Source organism: Heliconius melpomene, chromosome 16, assembly GCF_056956725.1.
Source record: "Heliconius melpomene rosina isolate 202511_hmr_F chromosome 16, ASM5695672v1, whole genome shotgun sequence".
NCBI classification, from domain to species: domain Eukaryota; kingdom Metazoa; phylum Arthropoda; class Insecta; order Lepidoptera; family Nymphalidae; genus Heliconius; species Heliconius melpomene.
Window position 1 is genome coordinate 4,540,832 of NC_140404.1, and position 24,772 is coordinate 4,565,603.

At 33.8% G+C, this 24,772-nt stretch overlaps 1 protein-coding gene across 1 annotated transcript; it reads right to left on the minus strand.

The window, feature by feature from the left end:
* Window positions 1-1,482: 1,482 nt before the first annotated feature.
* On the minus strand, window positions 1,483-23,197 carry LOC146530761 (xaa-Pro aminopeptidase 1-like). The gene is made up of 11 exons (XM_085199220.1): window positions 22,857-23,197; window positions 6,203-6,447; window positions 5,573-5,779; window positions 5,139-5,361; window positions 4,763-5,039; window positions 4,420-4,681; window positions 4,116-4,323; window positions 3,670-3,903; window positions 3,178-3,249; window positions 2,855-3,009; window positions 1,483-2,504 (listed from the first exon to the last, which is right to left on the minus strand). The coding sequence occupies exons 1-11, from the start codon at window positions 22,906-22,908 to the stop codon at window positions 2,277-2,279; spliced, it is 2,163 nt and encodes a 720-aa protein (XP_085055346.1). The 5' UTR covers window positions 22,909-23,197; the 3' UTR covers window positions 1,483-2,276.
* Window positions 23,198-24,772: the final 1,575 nt, after the last annotated feature.

Genomic DNA, 24,772 nt, shown 5'->3' on the forward strand with positions numbered 1-24,772 from the left:
AATGCATTTTTGTTTTCTCTTTATATATTTAAGTTATTGTTGTTTTTTTTTCTTGATCTCTTCTAAATGTAATATCATTGTCATAACTAAACGTTACCTAATGTGTTAACAAGATGTGCAGTTATCATTAAATCTTTCGATGCAAGCTTAAGTTGAAGGAAAAGGCATATATAAAAAAATATGGTCTTAGCAGACAGAGACAGGCATAAATGTCTGTGTGACGGACGGATAGCAAATTTATCCTATAAGGGCTCTGTTTTTTTCTTTCAAATTATGGAACCCTTAAAAAATCGTTAATATATTTTTTGTAACTGCATATTCTTATTTAAGTATTTGGCTTTCATTCACGCAGGCTAGATGTTTAGTAAAGACACTTGTGTGGCAACACTTTATTTGTAAATATAACAATATGTATTATTGCCGTCGTTGAGACTGTCGTGGCGCTTTTAATGGAACTGGGGACATGTTTGTTATACATATAAGATATGTCTTATTCGTGATTTGTACGGACCAATGTAAATAAAGGCGTTTTATTTAATATTTATTTTATTTATTGCAATCTTTACATTATATGCGGTTATTTGACGAAATACGAAGCATCTACTGTATTGCTTTAAACAGATAAATTCATAGAGTATCTTACATTTAGAACTTATATTTATTTACTTTTAATGACAGTTTTTATAGTAATCTAATCTTTAACTGTGATTATCTATCACATTGTTAAAAGTTAATTTGTAACGCTAACTGGTACGTATAAACAGAAAGATATTTTTATAAAAAAATGGGAAAATTCCAAGATTCCAAATTGAACTTCCAAGTCACGCTACGTTGAAATTTATTTGATATTTTTTATTTATTATTTTTTCTAATTTTTTTAATCCTGAGTGTGGAATTACACTTTACAAAATATATTAAAATTAAATTATTCTGTTATTCTACATTATTTTCTTTAAGCAACAACAATGAACATTTTGGCAAGCACTACAAGTTATAAGTAAGCGTATTTATGAAGCTAAATATTGCTAATTTATAATACTTTTATGAAGACATTACACAGTATAAGTTATATATCAACACGTCGTAATAAATTTTATAATAATAATTCTATTTTTTTTATAATAATTACTAATAAGCAATGTACATTCTAGTTTTAATAAGGCACTTGGTGCATGACTTTTAATTTTTTACTCTAACTATATCTAGAACAATTTTAAATTAATGGCTCTAATTTTTCACCTTACAGTAAAGAAACATTTAATTAACTAATTACGACGAGCTAATATTAATATATAAATTGAAAGAGAAACTCATTAAGTATTCATTACTCCCCACTCTCACCATACATCGTGATATGTTTTAAATATAAAATGTATACTAAGATATTAACTTTAATTTGATTTATATAAGAACTATTTTTTCACGTTATTTCATAATTAAAATAATTTATATAATAATAATAAACCATTTGCACTTAACAAATTTCCAATATTCCACATTTTATACCAGCAATAAGTATGTGTCACAAACAAACTCCATATAGCCATTCAAAGTTAAATTTTTGTACCATTATATTACTTTATTTCTTTAAATAGAATTGTTGCATACAATTGGTTTTTTTAGGAATTTTCGTCATATCAGTAATATAATAAATATTAAATAAATAATATCTACAGGTACAGACATAGAGACTGTAGTATTTATGTAAAATTTGTAGGTAAAAGTAATATATTTTTCATACTTATGATATTTTTTTTATCATATTTTTTATTATTTTATTCTAAGGGACTATCAACAACATTTTTGCTAAGCAATAAAATATTAAGTACACAATTACAAACATTTTTATAAGCTCATGTAATGTATTAAAACAATATATAAGTACTATATATAGGTACACATAAAAAACAATATAATATACTAAGTAAAAGTAAATGAACATATTTTTCGCCTCCAGAATTCGGTGGAAAATGGACAGCGGAGTGTATCCACACTAGGCCTCCTCTGTCTACTCTACTTCATGCGGCATACTGTGAATAATGCTATACACGTTGTATATAAATCGTTGGTCTTCCGTTACAAATCTATTGGTTTTCAAAGTTAAAAATTAGCGTAAAGTAATTGAAACGATAACAAAAAACAATGAAAATATAAATAATCACGAAAATCTCTAAGGATTCCTTACTGTAGACTAAACTGATTCACTTACCTATTAGTTACTAGTTACAACACAACAATTTAAGCCTATCTATTTAGAGATCTACGCGCTTGCGAAATTAAATTTTAATATTAATTAAAACCGCTGTAAAGTATATCATTATAACTATTTCTAAGCTTGGAACATGCGATATTGTAGAACTGCTGGTGAATTTCTTTGCCCTTGGAGACTCTATGTGAAGCGTTTTATTCATCATCCAATAATACACGTCGGTTAGTCCTTGGTCTCGTAGCTCGGGACCGACGGTTTTTCTTATCCGTTCGTTGTATGCATTTAACCATGTTATCTGTAATAAAGATAGATACAATTTATTTGATGTATAGTTTACTAATTAAATTATATAATGCAATTTAACGTAGGTATTTAGTTTGTCGTATAAAAATGCAATTTGTCGAACCGAACTGGGAATATTTGCAAAATGCCCACTTTCGTAACAAGGCATTTGATCTCAGGCTTTTGTGTAGTCGACTAGTCATTTATTGTCAATAAATTTCACAAATAACAAGAAAAACTTTTACTTTTTATTACCATTATTATTGTTAAATTGATTTGAATTTGAATTCTACAACGAATTTGTTTCGTTGTTCGTGATGTTTAAGATAATTCTATTAAGGTTTCAATATTAAATAGCTTTACCTCGTATTCTGTTAGAAGATTTTTATCTATAAGTTTCGGCTCGAAAGGTATTAGCGTGGCTTCTCGGAAACCCAGGTAGCCGCCGTGTTGGAGAATTACTTCTAAAACATTCCCTAGCTTGACCCCGAATTTATTTAGTTGATACCACGCAGGCTCTACAATACACAATGAATAAGAAGATTAGAATAAATATAATAAAAAACAAAAATATTAAAATCACGTAGTCTTAATATAAAAATATTTGCGTAAAAAATTGTTATGCTAAGCATAAATTTTCACATTTATTTTGTTATTACAAAATTATCGTCTATTATTATACTTACCACTAGTAATGAAATATCCTTCTCTAAACGTGTGTAAATTTGTATCTTGTCGATAATCAATAACAACAGGGTCTGAAATTATATTAAGTTATAATATAACTTTCTGCATTAAACAAATCATATTTTGAATCTATTATTCGTATATTAAGAGATTCAGTAGAGCTTCAACAACAATAATAAAATTAATAACTATACAAATGAATAATGGCACGATGCAGTTCGGCATGCCTGCTAAGGGTTATAGTATTCACTTAAACTCTCCGCCGAATTTGCACTATGCATCGTTAGCAGAATTAGGAAATTACAATATTAAACAATTCATTCCCCCGTGTGGGCATCGAACCCCCAACCACATAACTGCAAATCGCATTTACAATCACACGCTTGTGATCATAAAATATGAGACGTATGTAAGTGTAGGTAAAATTTAATAAATTACATATTAGGTACACTCCTCGATTATTCAATAATATTTATGTTATATTAGAATACCTTCACGACGACTTAAAGCAGCTCCTACACCATATCCAGTGGGTTGAATATAATCTTGTTTGTAATTCCATAGCGGAGCCCTAGCTACGGGGTCGGTGTGAGCCGCTGGCAACGCCATGGGGGTCTGCAGCATGCTCAAAGCAGCCAGAGACCTGAGCACGCTTGTGTACGCTTTACGTTCATCACGGGATGGGGTTCCGTAGTGTACGGTACGTGTTACCACTGTTGTACCTTCTAGAAATTTTGTTTTACATAATTTGTTACAAACAGTAACTATAACATTTTTTTATAGAATTTCATTTTAAAAATTAATGCCTGTACGTATTCAGTTGGAAAAAATCGTAATTGCCTTATATAATTTGACTTTAATAAAGTAAAAAAAAGTATAAAAAAAATATTTGAATATTTTCTTGTTTTAATTTTGCTCTATTAAATCTTGTTCTCACCATCATATTGCCCTCCTGACTGTATTACTAAGGTAGAATTGGTGAAAATCCGTCTGTTTGTTGCGTTAGTGGCTCTATACTCTGGTTCAGCGGCGTTGGGGCCGAAAGCGACGCGGGTCTGCATTGACAACCCCACATAGCCTGCTTGCGTTGCACGTGTCGCATCCACTTTCATACTAACCGTTTTCTCGTTGAGATTCGCTTTTCCCTGTTTTCATAATAAATAATAAATATTCTTTGAAGTGCAAGTTAAAATAAAGATAAAAATTCTAGTAAAAAAATGGTATATTTAAGGGCCAGCTACCTTGCTCTCTATATAGCTAAGCACTGTACACATAGCTACAGCATCACGCAAATGGGCTTTTTGCATTCCTTTGATTTCGGCTGGATTTTTTTGAGCTTTCAAATAAATTATTGGAGACGGTTGGAATACTCTTTTTAATTGTGGAATATTCTGTGCAATCGCTGCAGAAGCACCTCTTTGGAAAGTTCCTGCGGTTGGTACGAGGATTTTTGATTCCGTTGGTCTTCGTAAATCTGAATATATAGCGGCATAGTCATTTACCCTAAAATTTTAAAGAGATATTAATTGAACTGTAAAATGGCAAAAAAATAAATTAAGATTTTAAAAAATTCTAATTGTTTACTTCGTGCAGTCGAGAGCGGTGTTTGCGTTAGGATAGCAGTTATAGGCAGCAAGGGCTTCACGAACTGGCATAGACAATTTCCCCGCAGGTGTATAGACTCGAAAATCCTTTGCACTTATAATGACAAAAGCTTTTAAAAGAGGAGCATAAGGAAGATCTCTCCCGCGTATATTAAGAAGCCAGGCGACCTCGTCCAGAGCGGTCACCACCATCGCGTCCGCTCCTATAGATCGTAACTCATTGCGGACTGCTTCTACTTTCTCACGCCAGGTCACACCTGTATATGAATGCATTATGATTATTACAGTACAAAAAATGTATAGAATTTGATGACCTAATTCTGAAATTATCAAACAATATTAAGAATAGTATTTACCTATATACTCTGGATGATGTAGATTTGCAACGATTCTAGAAAATTCAGGTCTTCGTCTCATAGGATCAACTTCTTCTTCCCATAGCGTGTCTATTAAAGTTGGTGCATGAAATAATTGCATTCCTTCTCGTTGTAGATTAGCACCTAACATCGCCCATTCATTCACAGATGTGAGCCGAGCATCTGCTGCTACTGAACGGTCATTTCGCCTTGGGCGCTCTTGCTAAAGTAGATAAATTTTTATAGGTACATTAACTTTATTATTTAAAATCGAAAAAGGTTAAAATAAGCGATTAGCGCATTGTCCGAGAAAGATGAAGAGGACCTTCCCGCAGTTTGTAGTGTGAAGGTTTGGAGTGTCAATTTGAGAGTTTCGAGAATATTACATCATTATTTTGTAGGATTATTTATATAAAAAGAACTTATCTTCTTACCGTGATCCATTCGATCATCGATGGTTGGCTCAGATCGTCCGCATCGAGCACGAGCCATGCGCACGTGAGAGACGCACGCGCACGTTTGACATCACCCGATGGCACCCATATCGCAGCGCCCCCGTCAGCCATCACCACTCCCGTGCCCATACCGTCCCAACCACTTATGTACTCTAGTCGACGCTCTTCGGGAGATGGGTCTTCACTCTGTTTGATTATTTATAATATCATAATTATAATAGGTATATGTATGGGTGAAGGACAGGAAGGGTGGGCTGTGTCCACTTTAGAATAGTATAGCGCACCTCAGAATTTTAAGTGACAAATAATTTAAGAAAATACGTTAATACAAAAAAAACCCTTGAAATAGTTTTCAGAAAAAAAACTCTAGATATGCTAGATGCTCGTAGGTACGCTAATAGATCTAAATCTCATATGTCTTAAATTTTCGTTTGGCGGAAATTGGTTAAATATTTGCTATAATATCCATAGCAAAGGGTTTACGTAAGTTAAGGTAACAACATTTTTATATTTTATTCATTTAAACATTATAGTATTTTTAATAACGTAAAAGTTAAATACCGAAATCTTTTCAGACCATATTTATTTCAAATTAATCAACACACTTACCAAATGCTCATCGCTGTAGAAAATAATATATGCGTCAAAATAACCGCTTATTCTCGTATAGGTAGTATTCCGCATGGCACTTCGTAGTTTTCCTAACGGTGACAAAGTGTTGGTAGCTTCGGAGCATATCTGAGGCGGCTGCTGTATGGTGGGCTGCTGGGTGAGCACCTGCGTTATCGGTATTGTTACTGTCGTCCCTTGCGTTGTTGTCGAAGTAAGCGGTCTTTGTATCGTACCGAAGCATGCTGAAATAAATAATTTTGTTAATACAGAAACATATAAAATTAAAAATAAAATAAATCTACACTGTATCCCGCACACAGCAGGGTAGATAGAGGGAACCTAGTATTAAGACACTCCGTTCTTCACTTTCTGCCGAATTTTGGAGGCATTGCGTGTTGAGTGGCAGAACTCAACGCCGCGCTTTGCCTCGACACCAGAGCGAAGAAATTTAAATATACACTTAAATGAATATTTCACTTCCTCGAGTCTTTGTGTTTATTGTTTTTTATGCAAAAGTCATTCTTTATATGTTTTTAGGAAATATTTAAACTAAAATTATTTAAAACATTACCATATATGATATTGGTTTTGGTACTTAATAGTAGATTTATGTTTCATTACAAATCAATATTCAGTTAATAAAATGTATGTATGAATGTATGTTACTTTGTAATGGATTGCAGAATTGCGAATACATTTTATAAACACTATGGATAATATTTAAATTTTATAAGTTGTAAACTTGTAGTCTATACATATAAAAGGACTTGTCCTCACTGACTGAGGTAAGACGCAAGCACAGCCGTAACCGCTGATGGTAGAAACGTCAAATTTAGACAGATGTTTCCTTTAGTAATCTGGACATCCACTAAGAAGGGATTTTGAAAAATTTTTACCCTAAAGAGGTGAAATCCCTATTTTTTTTAACTTTGAACAGGGGTTCAAAGTTTGTATGGAAAAAAAATTTAATCGGCACCGATTTTTATAAAATTTTAAATTTAGATTTTTAAAAGTATTTAATTGAGCACGTGTTTCATCGTTTTCTAGAATTCTCCCCCTAAGGGTGCAAATAAGGGGTTGAAAGTTTGTATAGATTTTTTTTTAAATCGGCACCAATTTTTATAAAATTTGAAATTCAGACTCTTAAAAGTATTTAATTGAACACATGTTTCATGGTTTTCTAGAATTCTTACCCTAAAGGTGCAAATAAGGGGTTGAAAGTTTGTATGGAAAAGTCTTTAAATCGCCACCGATTTTTATAAAATTTGAAATTTAGACTCTTAAAAATATTTCATTGAACACATGTTTCGTGGTTTATTAGAATTCACCCCTAATTACGCAAGCGAAGCTGCGCGCGTCCGCTAGTATAAAATAAATAGCATTGGTCCTATTGATCTCTCCAGCAAGGTAGAATATGCGACCAGAAAATAATAAAATAATAATTTTGCTGGTATTCTATATATGTATGTATCTGTAGCTAAAGGTCCTAGAGTTCCTACAAGACTCCATTGCTTTAGAAAAGGACAACACGTATCTACATCTCGCTCGTCGAGGATATTTCCAATACAATGTTCGTTGATGAAGGAGAAAGCGGCTAGCGACAACGACGGTACTGACGCGGGAAGGTACTAGGACTTCAGAGGCATAGGGAAGCTTTCAATGAAAGTGAGCTTTGTAAAGCTCGCGCGTGCGACGAGGAGGCACCGGGCGCGCTTAGTGCCTCTCGTTCTGGCACCCTCCCCTTGCTGAGATACTTGGATGAACTTCAGTTAAACAGGACACGCCCCTTTCAACTTGTCAGTACAGAAATTACTCTACTTAATATTTATTTTTTAATAATTATTTTTTTACTTACAATACTTATTTTAATGAATTAATTATTATCTATTATCGTTTTTATCATATGTACTTAAACTAATGAATACAAAGTGCGTTATTTAAAATGTGATATAACTGTGTATATTATATTAAATCAAAGCTTTTTATCCTTTCCATTCGAACTAACCACAACTTAATAAAGAAAGAGAGAAATGGAAGTTGTTAAATTTTTGAGAGGTACCCGAGGGATGAATTCTATTGGAATGACGTCAACAACTAACAGGAACTCAGAAATCGAAAGGAAGTTTTTCTACCGGTTCCTTTTCAATTCACTAACTTAAGGCAAAATATTGTATACCCACCCACTGCGGTTTTTCATACAATAAATAAATATTATTTTATTTTAAGTTATTTAATTATAGATTGTAATATAAGAATTTATGACAAAAATAGGTGTAGAACAAACAAATATTCATGGTATTAAATTTATTTTATAATATCTGTGGATTAAGCCAAGAAAATGAAATGACATTAATAAAGATTATAATTTAAAATAAAAAAAATATAATTAGGCAAATTAAGTCATAATACACACAAAATATGGTCCATTTCAAGAATCAATAATAATTAAAATGGTAGACCATCAAAACGTACACCGAATACTTTGTTTTATTCTCTTTCTTAGCTATCCCTTAGGATGATCGTACGTTCCCAAAGGGACAAAATATCCTGCGAAGTACCAGGGCAGCAAATAACAGTAAGAGGTTGCGTGTAGAGTCGTCCTGCGCAAGGATAGCCTCAAGGATTATTATCAGGCGTCGACCGAGACGTTGCATGCAACGGCCATTCACTCCACTTCGTAGGTACAAGTTAATTATACTGCAGATTGCAACGCTGACGTCGTAACGTGATAGCGCTTGTTTTTTTGTTTAAAATATTTTCTTTTAAATATATATTTCTAAAGTATTTGGAAAGCATTTATATATTACAATAAATAATAACAGTAATAATAATGAAATTACATTTTTCTTATACTATTTTAAATTTGTATAATACGATAATTTAATACTGTCGTCAATTGATATCTCTTTGTCACAGTAATAATGAACTGAAATTATGATTCTGATTTTAATAATGATGAATTTGATTATTATATAATTCAATTTAATGAAAATTTATATTATATCTATTTTTACCTATAAATAATCAAATTCTTATTTTAGTTACAACCACATATCATCCATTATCCATTCTTGAACAATTCAGAAAACAAAAAGAATGCAATACGGACTAGTTTCATTTAAGCATTCCTCAAATCAAATTTTGTATATTTATGATAATGAGAGTGCGTGAAAACAATGGTTTGCCCCCTTTTCATACTAGGGATATATAGGTCGACAGGAGATACAAGCTTTCGAAGGGGACAATGGCATTGCGTGGGGAGAATGGCGGCACGCGAACAATGGTCGACCAAAACGAGAAAGTAACGGCTGACCATTTAAAGTTAGTTCTAACCAATCGGAACGCACGCGGGGTTGCTATAAATGAAGGATATTTAAAAAAGAAAAAATATATATAATAAGGATGTTTTTTATATTCTGTTTGTGGTATTGTTGGATCAAATATTATAAATAAATGGAATTTACGTGATATCATGAGTTTCTCTGATCTAGGCATTGTGAGGTATGTGGGCTATCAAATATGACTCTTTAATGGACAGAACATTGGGCCATAAGAGCAATTATTTATTTTACAAAAGTAATATACAACTGCAACAAAATGCTATAAAAATAATAATATTAACGTTGGTATAATCATACAGAACAAGAGGATAAATGACCAAAATAACAGAACGTGCCTCTTTCCCTCTAAATCAATTATTTATTGTCGTCAGTGAACCCGGGGGGAATGCGTAAATCTGATGGGTATGGGGATTGCGTCACATGACGTCATTTTTCACCAGTACCCCATATCTTGATAAGAGTAGGATACAGTAGTAGCAGGTAGTGGTGTTGCAGAATGAAAAATGAAAATATCGAAAAATATTTTTACCTGATAGAATTTTTATAAAGGTATTTAGTTTTTAAGTACTTTTTTTTCTATTTTATTTATTGTTTCATAAATAAAACGAAAAATGTTTAATTTGCAATTAATCGTAAAATATAAGTAATATTCGATGCAAATGTATTCATTTAAATATTATATAACTAAAGATAAAGCACACGCAACCTATTCGATTAAGTGAAAAAACTACCTTTTCTTATTTTGTCAAATATTTTTACTAGTACTGTTCACTTTGTATACTGCACATAGTAGGGCAGAACATATAGGCAAAGGGAACCTGGGAACCTAGTGTTAACACACTGTCCTCAATAAGACACTTCCATTCTACATTTCCTGCTGATTTCTGGAGGCGTTACCTGGTGGAATTCAGACCGCGCTTTGGCGCATTACTAGAGCGAAGAAATGAAAATATTTAATATTTTATTTACTCGATTGGGAATCCAACCTACAACCTGTCATGTTTACAGTCGCAAGCTTGTGCCCCTGCGCCACGACTGGTCTCTGAATCTCATAATACTGAAATATTATTTATTCATTTATTAAAAAATAATAATTATTATTATGATAATTCAGAAAATACATACAGTGCGTTGCTAAAATACTAGGCGCACCAAACTATGTAGAAGGTAGTCCACTAAAATGCTAAGTAATAGGTTTCTATTGCATACGAGAAGGTATATGAACGGGTACGTCAATGGAATAACAAAAATATGAGATCTTTCTTCATTTATACAGTCCTGGTGACTATACGTACTTATACTTGTCTAGACACAAAAACATTTTGCACTGAAAGAGCAACTATTATAAAACTAAGTACTTAGTAGTAGGATTTAAATGAGTACGACATCGGAATTCAATATTCGATAATGATAATAATATTTGTCAAATATTATATATTGTAATCTGTGTCAGCTTAGAGCGTATACTTATTAAAATAATTTTTATTTTTTCGTGTTGTTCATTTTTATTCGAAAGTATAAAAAAATATACAAAATTTTATATTTATCCTTATTTCGTGTAGTAGACAAAACAAATCAAATTTCCAAATTATAAGAAACTTTCTTTTACATAGTTTTTTAAAGATGTTTTTTATCCCTTATATATATTTTTTAATAGCCGACGATATAATTATTAATTTAATATTAATATTGTATGATATCCTTCTGACATAATGATTAATTAACAATTTTTACTTAACCCAGAAGATCTATTTAGAAACTACCTAGTTTCTTAGAGTTAATCATAAATGTGGATATCTCACATTCATTGATTATTATAAAGTAGGCCACCCTTTCCCCATTATACGAAGACCTACCACAACTGCCGCCCAGTTAGCGTAGGTAAAGTGAGACGAAGATAGCAAAATGCATAAATTTCTCTGGAGGAAAAGAGCTGGAACACAGTTGCGCGTTTCAGTCGCAGTTCGAACGGTTCTGGTTGTAGATATGAAATGTGGTATGCACAATGCAACTCTCGTTTCCGCTGCAGCCCTGGTAGAACAGTCAGGTTTGACGCATGTCACTGCGTCATGGGCGTGTACTGTGTACGTGCGGTTCATTCATTCATGCACGCAGTCTGTTGACTGTTGTATAATAAATAGTAAATACACACACATTAGAGATACATTGTTGCTTTCGAGTTAAACATATCATGTGATTTTCAGTTAATGGTCGCAATTTATTTTTAACTAAAATAACAAAAATGAAGTTATGAATTTTAATGTCACTTGAAAAATAGTTATAAAGTTAAATAATATGTTTATCAATGTTTCTCTAATAAAGCTAGTTAATAGGTTACATAAAATATTTTAAGTGGGTCAAAGCTGAAACGTATAGAACTGAATGGCTTTTCATTTGTATTGTACATTATTATACATATTAATATTGGTAAAGAGACTAGTGCCCAACCGTGCGCCAGTTGAACACTAATTACTCGGAACGCCATAAACTAAGAATTGAACTGAACTATATTGAAATTACTGCCGTTGGTGGATAAGACGTGTCGAATCATTCGTAAAAGACATTATAATCTATTTTATTATACCAGAGAGAAGAAATGAAAATATAAAAAAAGAATAATCCTCAAGTGGGTTTGAACCTACAACCTATCGAATTTACAGACACACGCTTGAGCTTCTGCCCCACGACTAGCCTGTTTTAATCTGGATTATTCTTTCCTTACTCTCCTTACTCGTATATGTAGGAAAAAAAAATATATACACGTTTCTTATTTAATTTATCATTTACTGCAAATAAATCCCCAATATTTATTACCAATAAACATAAACTTAAAAATAACATAAACTTACAATTTAAACATAACTGCACTTGCATTCAGGATATTATGTATCACACATAACACACTACATATGTATGCGTGCACACACATCTAGCGTCACAAACACACGACGTGTTTTGAAACATGTGTCGGAAAGGGTTGAACATGTGGGCTATATGTACCAGGGCGGCATATCGTTCCAGGGGGTTCTATGTCACACATGAGATGTTCGTGTGTAACTGTGTGTACGCTGTGCCTAGGAGGGCGCGGGTGCGCGTGTAGGTGTACCGCGTTACGCGTTGAGAGGCAATATTAGAACGTCTAAGGGATTTTCACAATATGCTTGGATGTGTATGGTGAACAAAATATGTTATATTTACAAAAATATAATTTATTTTAAAAGTATCAAAAGTATAATATAAGGCTTTAATTTTCGACATTAATCAATTAAAAATCTAAAAAAACCAATTGCTATCCAGCAGATGTTTCGACAAATTATGTATAATACGCGAAACAATTAAAATGGATACTAACCATATCTGCATGCATGCAACCATATATGCATCTGCATCAGCCTCCATGGCTGATGATGTATGCCGACGACATAGCACTCATTGCCGAGAACCGACTGACGCTGGAGCGTAAAGTGAACCTCTGGAAGGGTACGCTTGAGAACGGCGGTCTTAAACTAAATGTGTCGAAGACAGAGTACATGGCCTGCGGGAGCCGGGACTCGAGCATCATCCTTATAGGTCCTGAGCCAGCCGTTAAGTCGGAGAAGTTCAGGTACCTTGGATCCGTTATGCACGAGTCTGGAGGCATCGACCACGATGTCCATGGGCGGATAAGCGCTGCCTGGGCCAAATGGCGGGAGGTCACTGGTGTGGTCTGCGACCGCAGAATACCGCCCAAGCTCAAGGGGCTGATATACAAGAGCATCGTCCGACCGGTTCTTTTATACGGCAGCGAATGTTGGCCAGCACTATCTCGGCACACTCAGGAGCTTCACGTCACGGAAATGAAGATGCTGAGGTGGATGTGCGGCGTAACGCGGTCTGACCGCATACGCAACACATTCATTCGAGGTAGTCTTGGGGTCCGTGACGTAGCGGATAAGCTCCAAGAGCGTCGCTTGAGATGGTTTGGCCACGTTACGCGCCGGCCTAAGAACTATGTCGGACGCAAGTGCCTTGCTATACAAGTTCCTGGGGCGCGACCTCCCGGACGCCCAAGGAAGCGCTGGTTGGATGTCGTGATGCAGGACATGAGAGCCAATGGTCTAACCACCGAGGACGCAAAAGATCGTGCAAAGTGGAGTAGGTTAAGTAGGAAGGCAGACCCCGGTAATAGCCGGGATTAATGCCAGGAAGAAGAAGAAGAAGACTAACCATATCTGCATGAAAATTGTCTTAAAGCCTTCAATATGAAGTACATAATGTATATTCACAAAAAAAACGCAGTATAATTAACTTTAACGAATGACGAACTAATAATTACCTAAAATAAAATGACAGAGAGTATTACAAAAACAAAATGAACTTGCCAGTCTCGGTCGCAACGCAAGCCCCGTAATGATCGAGTTCCTTTGAACCCGAGAACTTTATTAAAGTCAATCATAATAATAATGAATTATTATTATTATCATATTTATTGATTTAGCTTTCCAATAATAAAATAAATATATTTTTATAACTATTAAGTATTATTTAAATACTGTGCGCGATAGAACAACACATTGTATTTATAAACCAAACCTATATACTTGACGCATTCTCCACGCACCGCTTACTTTTAATGGGCACGCACGTGTGTTACGAATATATCATTCAAAAGCCCTTTCTTCAGCCGAACATATCTTTGTTAGATATGCTCTCCTGGTATACAAAGTCATTGGGAGTGACATGCCCATTATTTTCTTATTTAAGGTACGCCTATCGTAATTTGCACCTTTTTCCTAGCTGGCAAGCGATTAGCTGCAAGGGCTAGCCCCTCTTCCATTAATTACTGTGCATTTTTAATTAGTCAAAGATAGATGAAAGAAAATACAAAATTTTAATATAGAATGTATTCCATGTATATATTTTTTTAATAGTAGTTACGTACATTACGTTCATAGTAAGTTTAGTTCAATGAACTTGTACGTTCCTTCAAGCACTTGCCCTTTTTAATTAAGTTATATTGGCGATAATAATATTTATTGAGCCCTTTTAAATTATTTATATTAAAACACACTATACTAGGAACGCAAAGAGTATGAAGAGGTTGGAAGGGCCGAGTGAAGGGTCTGCCGAACTCCAAGGTTGTGTACGCAATGGGCGTGGTTTCCTCAGCCAATCGCGCGGGCGAACCTTACGCAAGAAGAAACGCGTGAAGCGGCCCTTCACGTTTACTTTACTCAGAGTCAGATGTATAGGTAGAGTCGTCGAGGAAAGAACCGCGTCAAGTTAACTTTTAAATTTATATCATAATGTTAAGATTTATTTTATTTTTATATAAGATATATTTTATTAATATTTATTATTTACACTTACCTACTTGATTAATAATTAAATATGTATATTTTGCATTTACTATTTAATAAAGATCAGTTTGAAATTACTAAGACTTAAATAGACTGATAGACTGTAAGATATGATTTTACATTTTCATTATTTTAAAGTTCATATTATGTTTTGAAAATATCTACCTATTTGCCTACCAAATTAATTTTTTACTAAAAATGGAATAAAGAAAATGTATAATTAGTTAAGTAAATCAGGTATTAATAATGTCTTGAATCACAAAACATGAAATTTAAATCAGAAATATGCTATACACCACATAGACTTTTCATTATCAAGTTTCCCTAATACTATCATTATTCGTGATGGTACGATTTAAGAATCTCTAAATGTCATATGCTGTCCTGGTACTCTCATTCGTATACGTATTGCGGATCCGCCTCCAAAAAAAAAGTTAAAATTTAAATTTTAATTGTACCTTACATACACACATACGTACAAACAAGAATTATTTATGTACTAATAAAAATGCAATAATCAATTTTATCGTTGAACGATAATAATATTTACCCTCTTGCATGATGACATTTACATGTAGAGTAAACTGTTTTATTTATTTATTTGTTAATAATGATACTTAAAATAAATAAAAAATATCTTATATTTTATTCTCGTACATATTATAGCTATAGAACATTTTTATTTATAAATTTTATTATTACAATAATCATGTTAAATAACATAACTATCTGTTCCATTCAACGTTACGTACACGTTACGTTACATTCACAAATATTTATCGATACGCGTATTTATTTACTTCATTTATTGGAAACGTATTGGCGATCGTCGATAATGTCGAACTGTTCGGAAAATACCAAGACTGCATAGATACGGTGGAGGTGCTTTTAACAGAAATCAATACTCCATAATTTGCCTTCGAAGCTCCATGGGGTACGTGTATTGATCTGAGTCAGGTGAATGGAGATTCAATATGGATGCGCTTAGGGCCGGCTCTAGCTAGAGAGACGATTGCGATAATACGTTGCGGGATGGGATAATGAATGGAATTAATTCAAAGTATTTTTTTATATGTATTATATTTTTTGCTTTTTATTTAATTGTACAATGAAATAAAAATATGTATAGAAAAATATTTATTTATATAGTTACAAAAACCATGTTTTACATTTAAGATCATAATCATTCTTTACTTTTTTTTTATTCAATGAAAAAAAAGCCCTTCAACGAAAGAGCTCTATAATGATATGCGTAATTAGATCGATGAAGTATTAGGACAGCATATCCTCAAAGAGTAATCGAGAAAGGGCGGCGAAGGGTAAGTAAGTCAGTCATAAGCAGTAGTAGTTAGTTGTTCGTGTTTTATTTTGTTGCAAAAAATATGCGCCTCGGCTTGCGCACGGCTCCCTTCCTGAAAGCTTGCAATCTGCTTCGAACAGGACTGCAGGAGCCTGAGGAGGTTCACCGCATTCTTGTCCACATCCCTCGAGGGGGCGGGGTCGCTGAGGACACCGGGAGAGAGGAGGAGAGCAATACTGAACACCGATCTCCTCCATACTAAATTCATAATAAGATGAAAAGGGACAGAAAATACTTTCACAATCTCTTTGGAATGTGAAAAATGTACGACACCCGATATCTTCAATACCAAGGGAAAGGGTTAAACTTTGTTGAATTCAAATCACTAGGACAACATGAACTTCAAGGAATGCGTTCTTTTAAAAGAATGTGTATTTTACGAATGTTATGAAGAATTGAACTTGAGTTATATTCAGCGACTACTTGAAACCATAGAGAAAAAAAAGCTGTTTTGCATCCTTTGTTAAGTTAAAATTATGTTCTCAATGAAATAATGCAGTGATTTTGGTGCTAATATATTTTTAACGAAAAGGAAAACACATAATGTGAAACATTTAATAACAAAATTCCATTACATGCCTGTGCATGTACCTACTACATGATTATAACGTGTTCTATTTTCTCAAATTGAGATGCATATTAATTATAGTACTTATTGTATTACAGCTATTTACGGTGACGAATATTATCTATGAAATGCAAGTGATTTCATGTCTTTTCAGTTCTTACCAGCATAACTATTAGAGGCCAGTCGCTGCGCAGGAACAAAAGCGTGTGAATAGAAACGCGACCTGTTGTGGGTTCGATTCTCACTCGACGAGTAAATGAAATATTTAATATTTTCATTTCTTTGCTCTGGTGTCAAGATAAGAGCGTTGTTGAGTTACGCCACTCAACGCGCAGTGCCTCCAAAATTCAGCGGAAAGTGGAAAGCGGAGTGTCTTAACACTAGGCTGCAGCCTACCCTGCTACATATGGGATACAGCGTGAAGCAGAAAGAATAAAAAAAATATATATTATCTACATAAAATATAAATAATAACCAGATAACTACACTATAGACGTAGATCTTCCTCATTCCGAAGAGATGTTCTTGACCGCGAGAGCTGAACGGTCACTGCAAGTGTGCCAGGGTTGCCCGTTGCCAAGTGGCCGGCGCGGCGGGCCGACGCACGCGGCCACGTCACCAGGCGCACAGTCTCGCGAGGCGGTGCAGCGTTGCATCCCATGCCTGCACTTTGCGTTTTAATAGTACGCTTGCAACGCTCGGTTGCTTGTTTATTTTGTTTATCAAACAAACGGTTAGTAAGACAAGCTACAGTATTTTATTTTCAAACATTATATGTATTACTAATTTCTGCCCGCGGCTTCGCCCACGAGGTGTTTTGATAAAATCCATCCCCATACGATAAAATACGAAAGCTAAAAAAAGCCTTCAGAGAAGATGGATGTTTTTTCCAAATTATTGATCTATATTGTTATATTGTAATTCAATTATACAAAATTCTACTACCTAAATATCTAATTAATCTTCCTAATATTACAAACTTTAAAGTCACTTTTACGCAAAAACCAGGTACTGATGAGAGGTTATGCGCTCTTTTAAAGAACTTAGATAAAAAGAGACAGAGACTGAGTGAAATGACTGACGTTAGCCCTAATGTCATAGTTTTTACAATATGTTTTTTTCATTCAGACTACTTTCATAGTATTTTGTCTTATAGCATTATAATTTGGATAACACAGGTAATATATAGAAAAAATCTAATACCAATTATAAGAAAAAGAGACAATATGTATATACAAAATGTAATTTACAATTTTAATTTTGAAGTTGATATTGAAGAAAGAGTACAAACCTCGTTTAAATATCAACAGGGAATGTTTATATTCAAAATAGAGGCAAAACAAAGAAACCCTTTGTTTGTTTAAGCAAAGTTGTTTACCAAAAAAAAACTGAACAGACAAGTCAGTCAGTATTTCTGTAAACGCGACAGGTCGTGGGTTAGATTGCCACTCGAGGAAATGAAATATATCGAGGCAAAAGCGCGGTGTTGAGTTCCGCCATTCACACACTATGCCCTTAGAGGCTCCCTCAGCCTATTCTGCTATATAACACCCGTAGAAGCTGAAAAAAAAACCTAATTCTAATCTTAAGTACAATACCTACTCGGCGATACACAGTAGAGTCATGTAGATGAAAACTACGAAAAAAGATCAACCTGATTGTATTTTTAGCCTCATTTTTTCATTCCTTTTGTAAGCTAAAATAAAGGCTTATTTCTGACTATCACGTCAATCAGAAAGGCAAAAGGCCGGGCCGGCTAATAAAGACAAAGGCGGTCATTTATCACGACGCACGCAATTTTCTGATAGCCACACGTTGACGTCAGCCCAACAGCACGAGTTATCTGACGAGCTTTTCACCCAGCGAATAATGGCGAAAGCAACGTTTTATTTATTTTAAATATCTAAATTGCAGGTACATTAAATTAAAGTCATGTACTCACATAAGATATTAGAACAAGTGAATTAAGTGGTATATCTGGGAAGTGTGTTCAATAGAGATGGAAGATACGAGATAGATGTGGATAGGCATATTGCTACCGATAACAGGGTTAACGGAGGCTTAGTTGCATTGATGAGACGTCAGCACTGCTGCACGTATATCCTTATACAACGCAGTGTTGGTACCGACGCTGTTATACGGCAGCGAAACGGGTATTACGGTAGAAGAATGAAAGAAAGATGAACGTACTCAGGTGGTTTGCACATGTCAAACGTATAAGCAAGAAGAAATAATGATAAAAAAGATTTATAAAAGAAAGTGAGCAGTAAGACATGAAGGGAAGACCTCGGTTGACTTTCGAAAACAATATCAAGGATATTGGTGGTGGTAGACCCTGGTAATATCGGGGATTAATATACAGTGTCAAACAGATAGTATACGAGTACATATATTTATATACAAGAATCTAAAAAATACAAATACATTATCTATCTATATATTAAGATATCACCGTAAATAAGCTTTAACAAATTAAACAAATCTAAATGCTACATTGTAAAGGGGTTAGTCGGTCGTCGCGAATTGGGCCAGAGAGGGTGCGGCGAGGCCTTTACAAAGAACCCTCGCCCGCTATGCTACCCTAGTAGATATTTATTTTTATGGGCTACGGATAAATGTCAGGGGAGTGCCGGCGGGTGGCGCCTTAGCGTTTATGACTTGCTTTACGGTCCGCGTCCACTCATAAAAACATATTCTGTTTCTAATGGGAAAGGGCTCGGCGGTGGCCATGAAATTGTGTTAAGTGTCATTCAAATGGAAATGGTGATGTCATCTTCGATATCTATACTAATATAATAAAGCGGAAGAGTTTGTTTGTTTGTTTGTTTGTTTGTTTGTTTGTTTGTTTGAACGCTAAGATCTCTGGATCTACTGGTCCGATTTTCATTGTTTTTGTTTTGTATGAAAGCTGCATTCTTCAGAAGTGCTATAGGCTATATAAGATTACATTACACATATATACTAATATATTTTAAAGTACATTCTAATTTGACATGCAATTTATTCTGCCATGTTAATAACAACCGTCGTTGCTACGCGACCGCTACCGCGACGTTTTGATATTTATCCTTATGAAAATAAATATAATAGTCCCTTTTAGCATTTTATCTAGATTGAAATTATAGTTTACTGTATAACATACTAATAAATAATTAAGGAGATGTCACTGATTCGAAATGACCTAGCCACCTAGCGGGCGGCATAGTATGACCGACGCGAACGGGCAAATGACGTTGACGGTTTTATAAATTTTCATACATTTTCGAACTTTATTTGTTGTTTATAATTAATTTAAAATACACTTTGATTCTCTTCTTATTTTATTTGATATTGCCCGCTAAAATTATCCTCTTAATAGAGAGAAATGTTTAGTTATTTCGTAGAGTCGATATCTATGTACGCACGCACGGAAAACTTTAGGTACTTTTTCTAATATTAAGAATACCTATCCTTTAGTTACTTTTAATCCTTTTGTTAGTTCATTTCAATAACTCAGATAATTTTTTCTAATAATGTGTATCTACTTATTATTCTTTTTGATTATTTGAGCTTATATTTTCTTACTAATTCTATTGAGAATTGAAAATAATTTCATGAATATATTTAATAAATATTCTTATAGTTGAAGCAGGCGTAGCCGCGTCCGGGTCCACTAGTTATATATATAATTATATTGTAATACGACCGTCAGTATAAAATACATCAGTATTTAAAAGTAGATATTCAACCTTGATATCCTAATCGAATCGAATTTTCCAAATCTTTATTTTAATTATGTTTTTATATTTCCCCTGGTGGGAATTAAACCCGCAACCTCATGTGTCACAACCATTGTTTCCTATCCCATTGCACCACGATGGCGTTAATTTTAAAAAGCCTTGATCCATATTTTGCTATATTTTCCATGCATTTTTTTTCATTACCCTGAATTACTTTTAGCTAATTTATTCATTACAGTATACATACTATTTTACAATATCGCTCTCAATATTTGGACCGTTTATTTTGAGAGTGGTGTAAGTCCATTTCCTTTTGTTTCGAGAAAATTAAAGGTTAGTATATCGATGATTATGCAATTTCATTTACCGACTGATTTTCAGTTGTTCAAAACATGGGATTTTTTTGAGAAATTAAACACGGACTAGTTATATATAAAAAAATTACATTAAATTAAGCATGAATTACGTTATACCTCATTTTTCTCAAAAATGGACTTACACCACTTTCAAAATAAACGGTCCATTTAATAACAGTTGCAGCTCATCAAAACGTATGTTCGTCGACAACAGGGAGGATGGCACAGGTTTTAGGCGAGTCAAAGATGGTGCATTAAGTCTCAATTTTTATTTTGTTTTTCTTTACTTTGTTATTGTGTTATGTCATTCTAACTAGAGGATCTAATAAATATATTAATTAATTTATATTTAGAATATTTTAACATGTTCTCGTTTATTCGATTTCGTCATACAAAATGCGCCAAGATTATCTGCGGCCAGTATCTTTGAATGAACGGGAAGTGATAACGAATTGACTTACTCCTGAATTTTCTCTATAACTAGCATGCCCTGAATTTTTCTAGTATTTTTTTAAATAGTCAGAAAACAAACGTTAATATTTATTAAATATATTATTTACACTAGAAAAATATAAATATATATTTCAAAGTAGTAGTAGCACGGGTACTTGACAAACAATATAGATAACTCTATTTACGTAAACAGTGCGTAATAGTAGACAGTAGTATAAATAAACTCGTCTATGAATGAATACTGAGACTCTGGATGATAACGGAATGCCGAAGCTCCTTGCTGCTCATGCTATCCTGGTAAAAAGGGAATATTAGCGCCCCATATTTCTCACGCTCGCACCCATTGAGCCCCAGGCGGCCATTTTCTGTCTCTGTTTAGTCGTTGGGGAGTACTGCTCGCACACACAGAAAATGAATGGGATGTTATTTTTTTTTTCATTTGATTATTACCTAAGATCTCAAAAAAATTTTTTTCTTATTAGTTGCTGTACATATGACATTAAAAACGCATTATAGAGTGCGACTCTAATATAAATTAAAATAATAAACGTATGTTCAGCCCAAAATACACTATAATTTTACACGTTAAATTATAGTGTATTTTGTATTAAGGCACTATGTAGAAGCGCCAACATAGCGTCCTATCGTGCAATGATTTATGCCGGCAAAGTTAATATTGTTATATATTTTATTTTTAGATATTTAAAGTCCAAATGATTATTAATTGTTTTTTAAAACAAAGCATTGATTTTTTAATAGAAGCCAGAGATTATGCTAAGTAGTACATAACACCATGTAGGACAGCAGTAACCGACAGATTAGCACCAATGATAAAGCTGAAGATCAAATGTTGTTGCGAGTTGGGCAAGGCCTATGTCCAACAGTGGACCTATGACTGTCGATGATGATGATGAAACACAAAATGTTGAAATGTGTTTTCAGTTTTTTTTGTTTAATAAATAAAATTGTTAATTGCTTATATTTAATTCTAAAAAACTTTTATTTCCTTATGAAAGATCCTTCAATTAGTCTTAAGCAGTGAGAAATCTCGAGGAAGATTTGTTTCTCTGAGTAAAAATAGTAAAATTAACCTTTCATACCTATTCACAGGCCTACCTACATAAGGCAGACAGCACACAACGCATGGTCGTGGGATCAATCCACACTCGGAGACCAAATGATTTCCGCAAAATTTGGTTATGACATTTAATATCGAATTACTGGAATTCAGCCGGAAAGTGAAGGAAGGAATCCCTTGACAGTAGGTTTTTTTAGCCACCCTTATATGCGAACTAAAAAGTAAAATATGGGGAACAGTGTCTTGCTGTGTTTGGGATACAGTGTAAAGCTAATTTAAAAAATACTAGAAAAGCCTATTTATAGTTAGTCAAAAGATATTTACATTTCGTAATTTATAGGTTTTGTAACATACCCAGCGAATAGATTACGATACATGCATTGAATACAATTAATAAATCAATCAATATTACCTATAATATGTTAACATATTCTTACCTTGGAACAGAAGACTCGAAGACATGAAACTGATGATAGTTGTAAACTTCATTGTGGTGCTATAATTTTAAAGCAAAACCGCGGTATGTCTGTTTAAATTTGATTGTCTCGGTCACCTTTTGCCATACATTTATAATGTTATGTTTAAAGAAAATACAACGACACTCAAATTATATTAAATTTCAAACCGTAATTAATAAAAGGAAAAATATTCTCCGCAATATTTATGCAATAACGAATTTACAATAGAAAATATAGTGACGCAGCCATTATAAAATTCGAAACATCTAAAATTATCTTCAGCGAAAAATAGCAATCCCGAAGCACGTTCGTCACTTTGTAAGTCGCGCAACTATTTCAGCGATTCAAGGCACCTGGCTTTTAGCGTGGCACAACCCCACCACCACAGGATGGTGGTGCGAATGGGGACAGGGAGCGTCCCAAACCCATAAAGAAAATTGTCTTGGCCACGTTAATTGAAACAATATTTGATTTCCGACGTGTAATTAAATTGTTGTATCTGGTTACTTGATGTATGGACGAAAGTGCTTTTATGCACTCAATTTGATAGAGTAGAGAGAAAACTAAATTAAGTGTAAATAAAATATACAAATCTAATTTTGACTGTTTAGAGTTGGATATTTCATTTCGATAGATATTTAATAAGTATATTAAATAATCTTTATGTGCTACTTTCCTAGCTAAGCAAAACTCTTTGGTGGTTCTCTTTAGTGAGATTTTTTTAAAGAATATTTTTATAATAATATACGTATTAAATGCTATAATTAGGTATGTAATTAGCTAATAACCGCATTTTACAGAGCGCCGTCCCATGAAGATGACCTAGTACAAAAACATTTACAAAAGTGTACGGTCTCAATAAAACGAGGCAGTAACTTTAGGTGGACGATTTAACAAACAAAGCCATTCGCCTAATTGGACGTTTCGGGAATCGGGCGGCAAATGTTAGGCGGCAATCGTGTCATGACATTTATGTTACGAGTCGACTTAGGTACCTTCGACATCCTAAAATATACTCTAATGAAACCACGAAAATAAAATGAATATAATAGATATTCACTTGAGTTACTAGATCAATATTTAGTAGATTATATTATCTATATCTACTTCTCAGTCTGCTTGTGGCCGTCGTGGCGCAAGGGCACAATGTCGAAGGTTCGAATCCCACTCGGCGAAATGAAATCTATATATATAAAATCGAAAGGTCACTCACTCATCTCGAAATCTCAGAAACTACATGTGCTAGGAATCTGAAATTTTGCATAGGAGTTAGTTATAGGACGTAGGTGCTCGCTAAGACGGGAATTTGCAATATTCGACGTCTAAAGGGTTGTTTTTGGGGTTGAAAGTTTGTATGAAACTTCGTTACTACAAATGCTAGGAGTCTCAAATTTCCAAGGACGTCACTTATAGGACGTAGGACTCATGAAGACAGAAATTAAAAATAACGTAGCTCACGCAGGCGAAGCCGCGGGCGGGCCGCTAGTATTTAATATTTCATTTCCTCGCTTGCGGCGTTTTTTTTCTTTTTTTATATTGAAATAGGCTTGCGTTTGACCACATCAAGCCTGATGGTCGTTAATGCGGTGGATGGTGGTGCACACTTGCCTATAGTAAGTAACTATTCGTTCTGTTTTTGAAGACCCCCACATTGTATGCCATAGGAAATACAGACGTCAACAATGAGTTTCAATCTCTCGCAGAGCGAATGATGAATGTAGTCTCAAAGCGTTTCTTTCGCACTAGTATTTATATTAAAAGTTTGTAAAAATGTGTTGTTCATCCAGTCGTAAATGGAATTGATAATATAATGTGAAATTTTTTAAAAAGTATCTGGCGTAAACAAAGGTATTAAAACGAATAGTATTTCGCGAGTATATAGATATAGTTAAGTA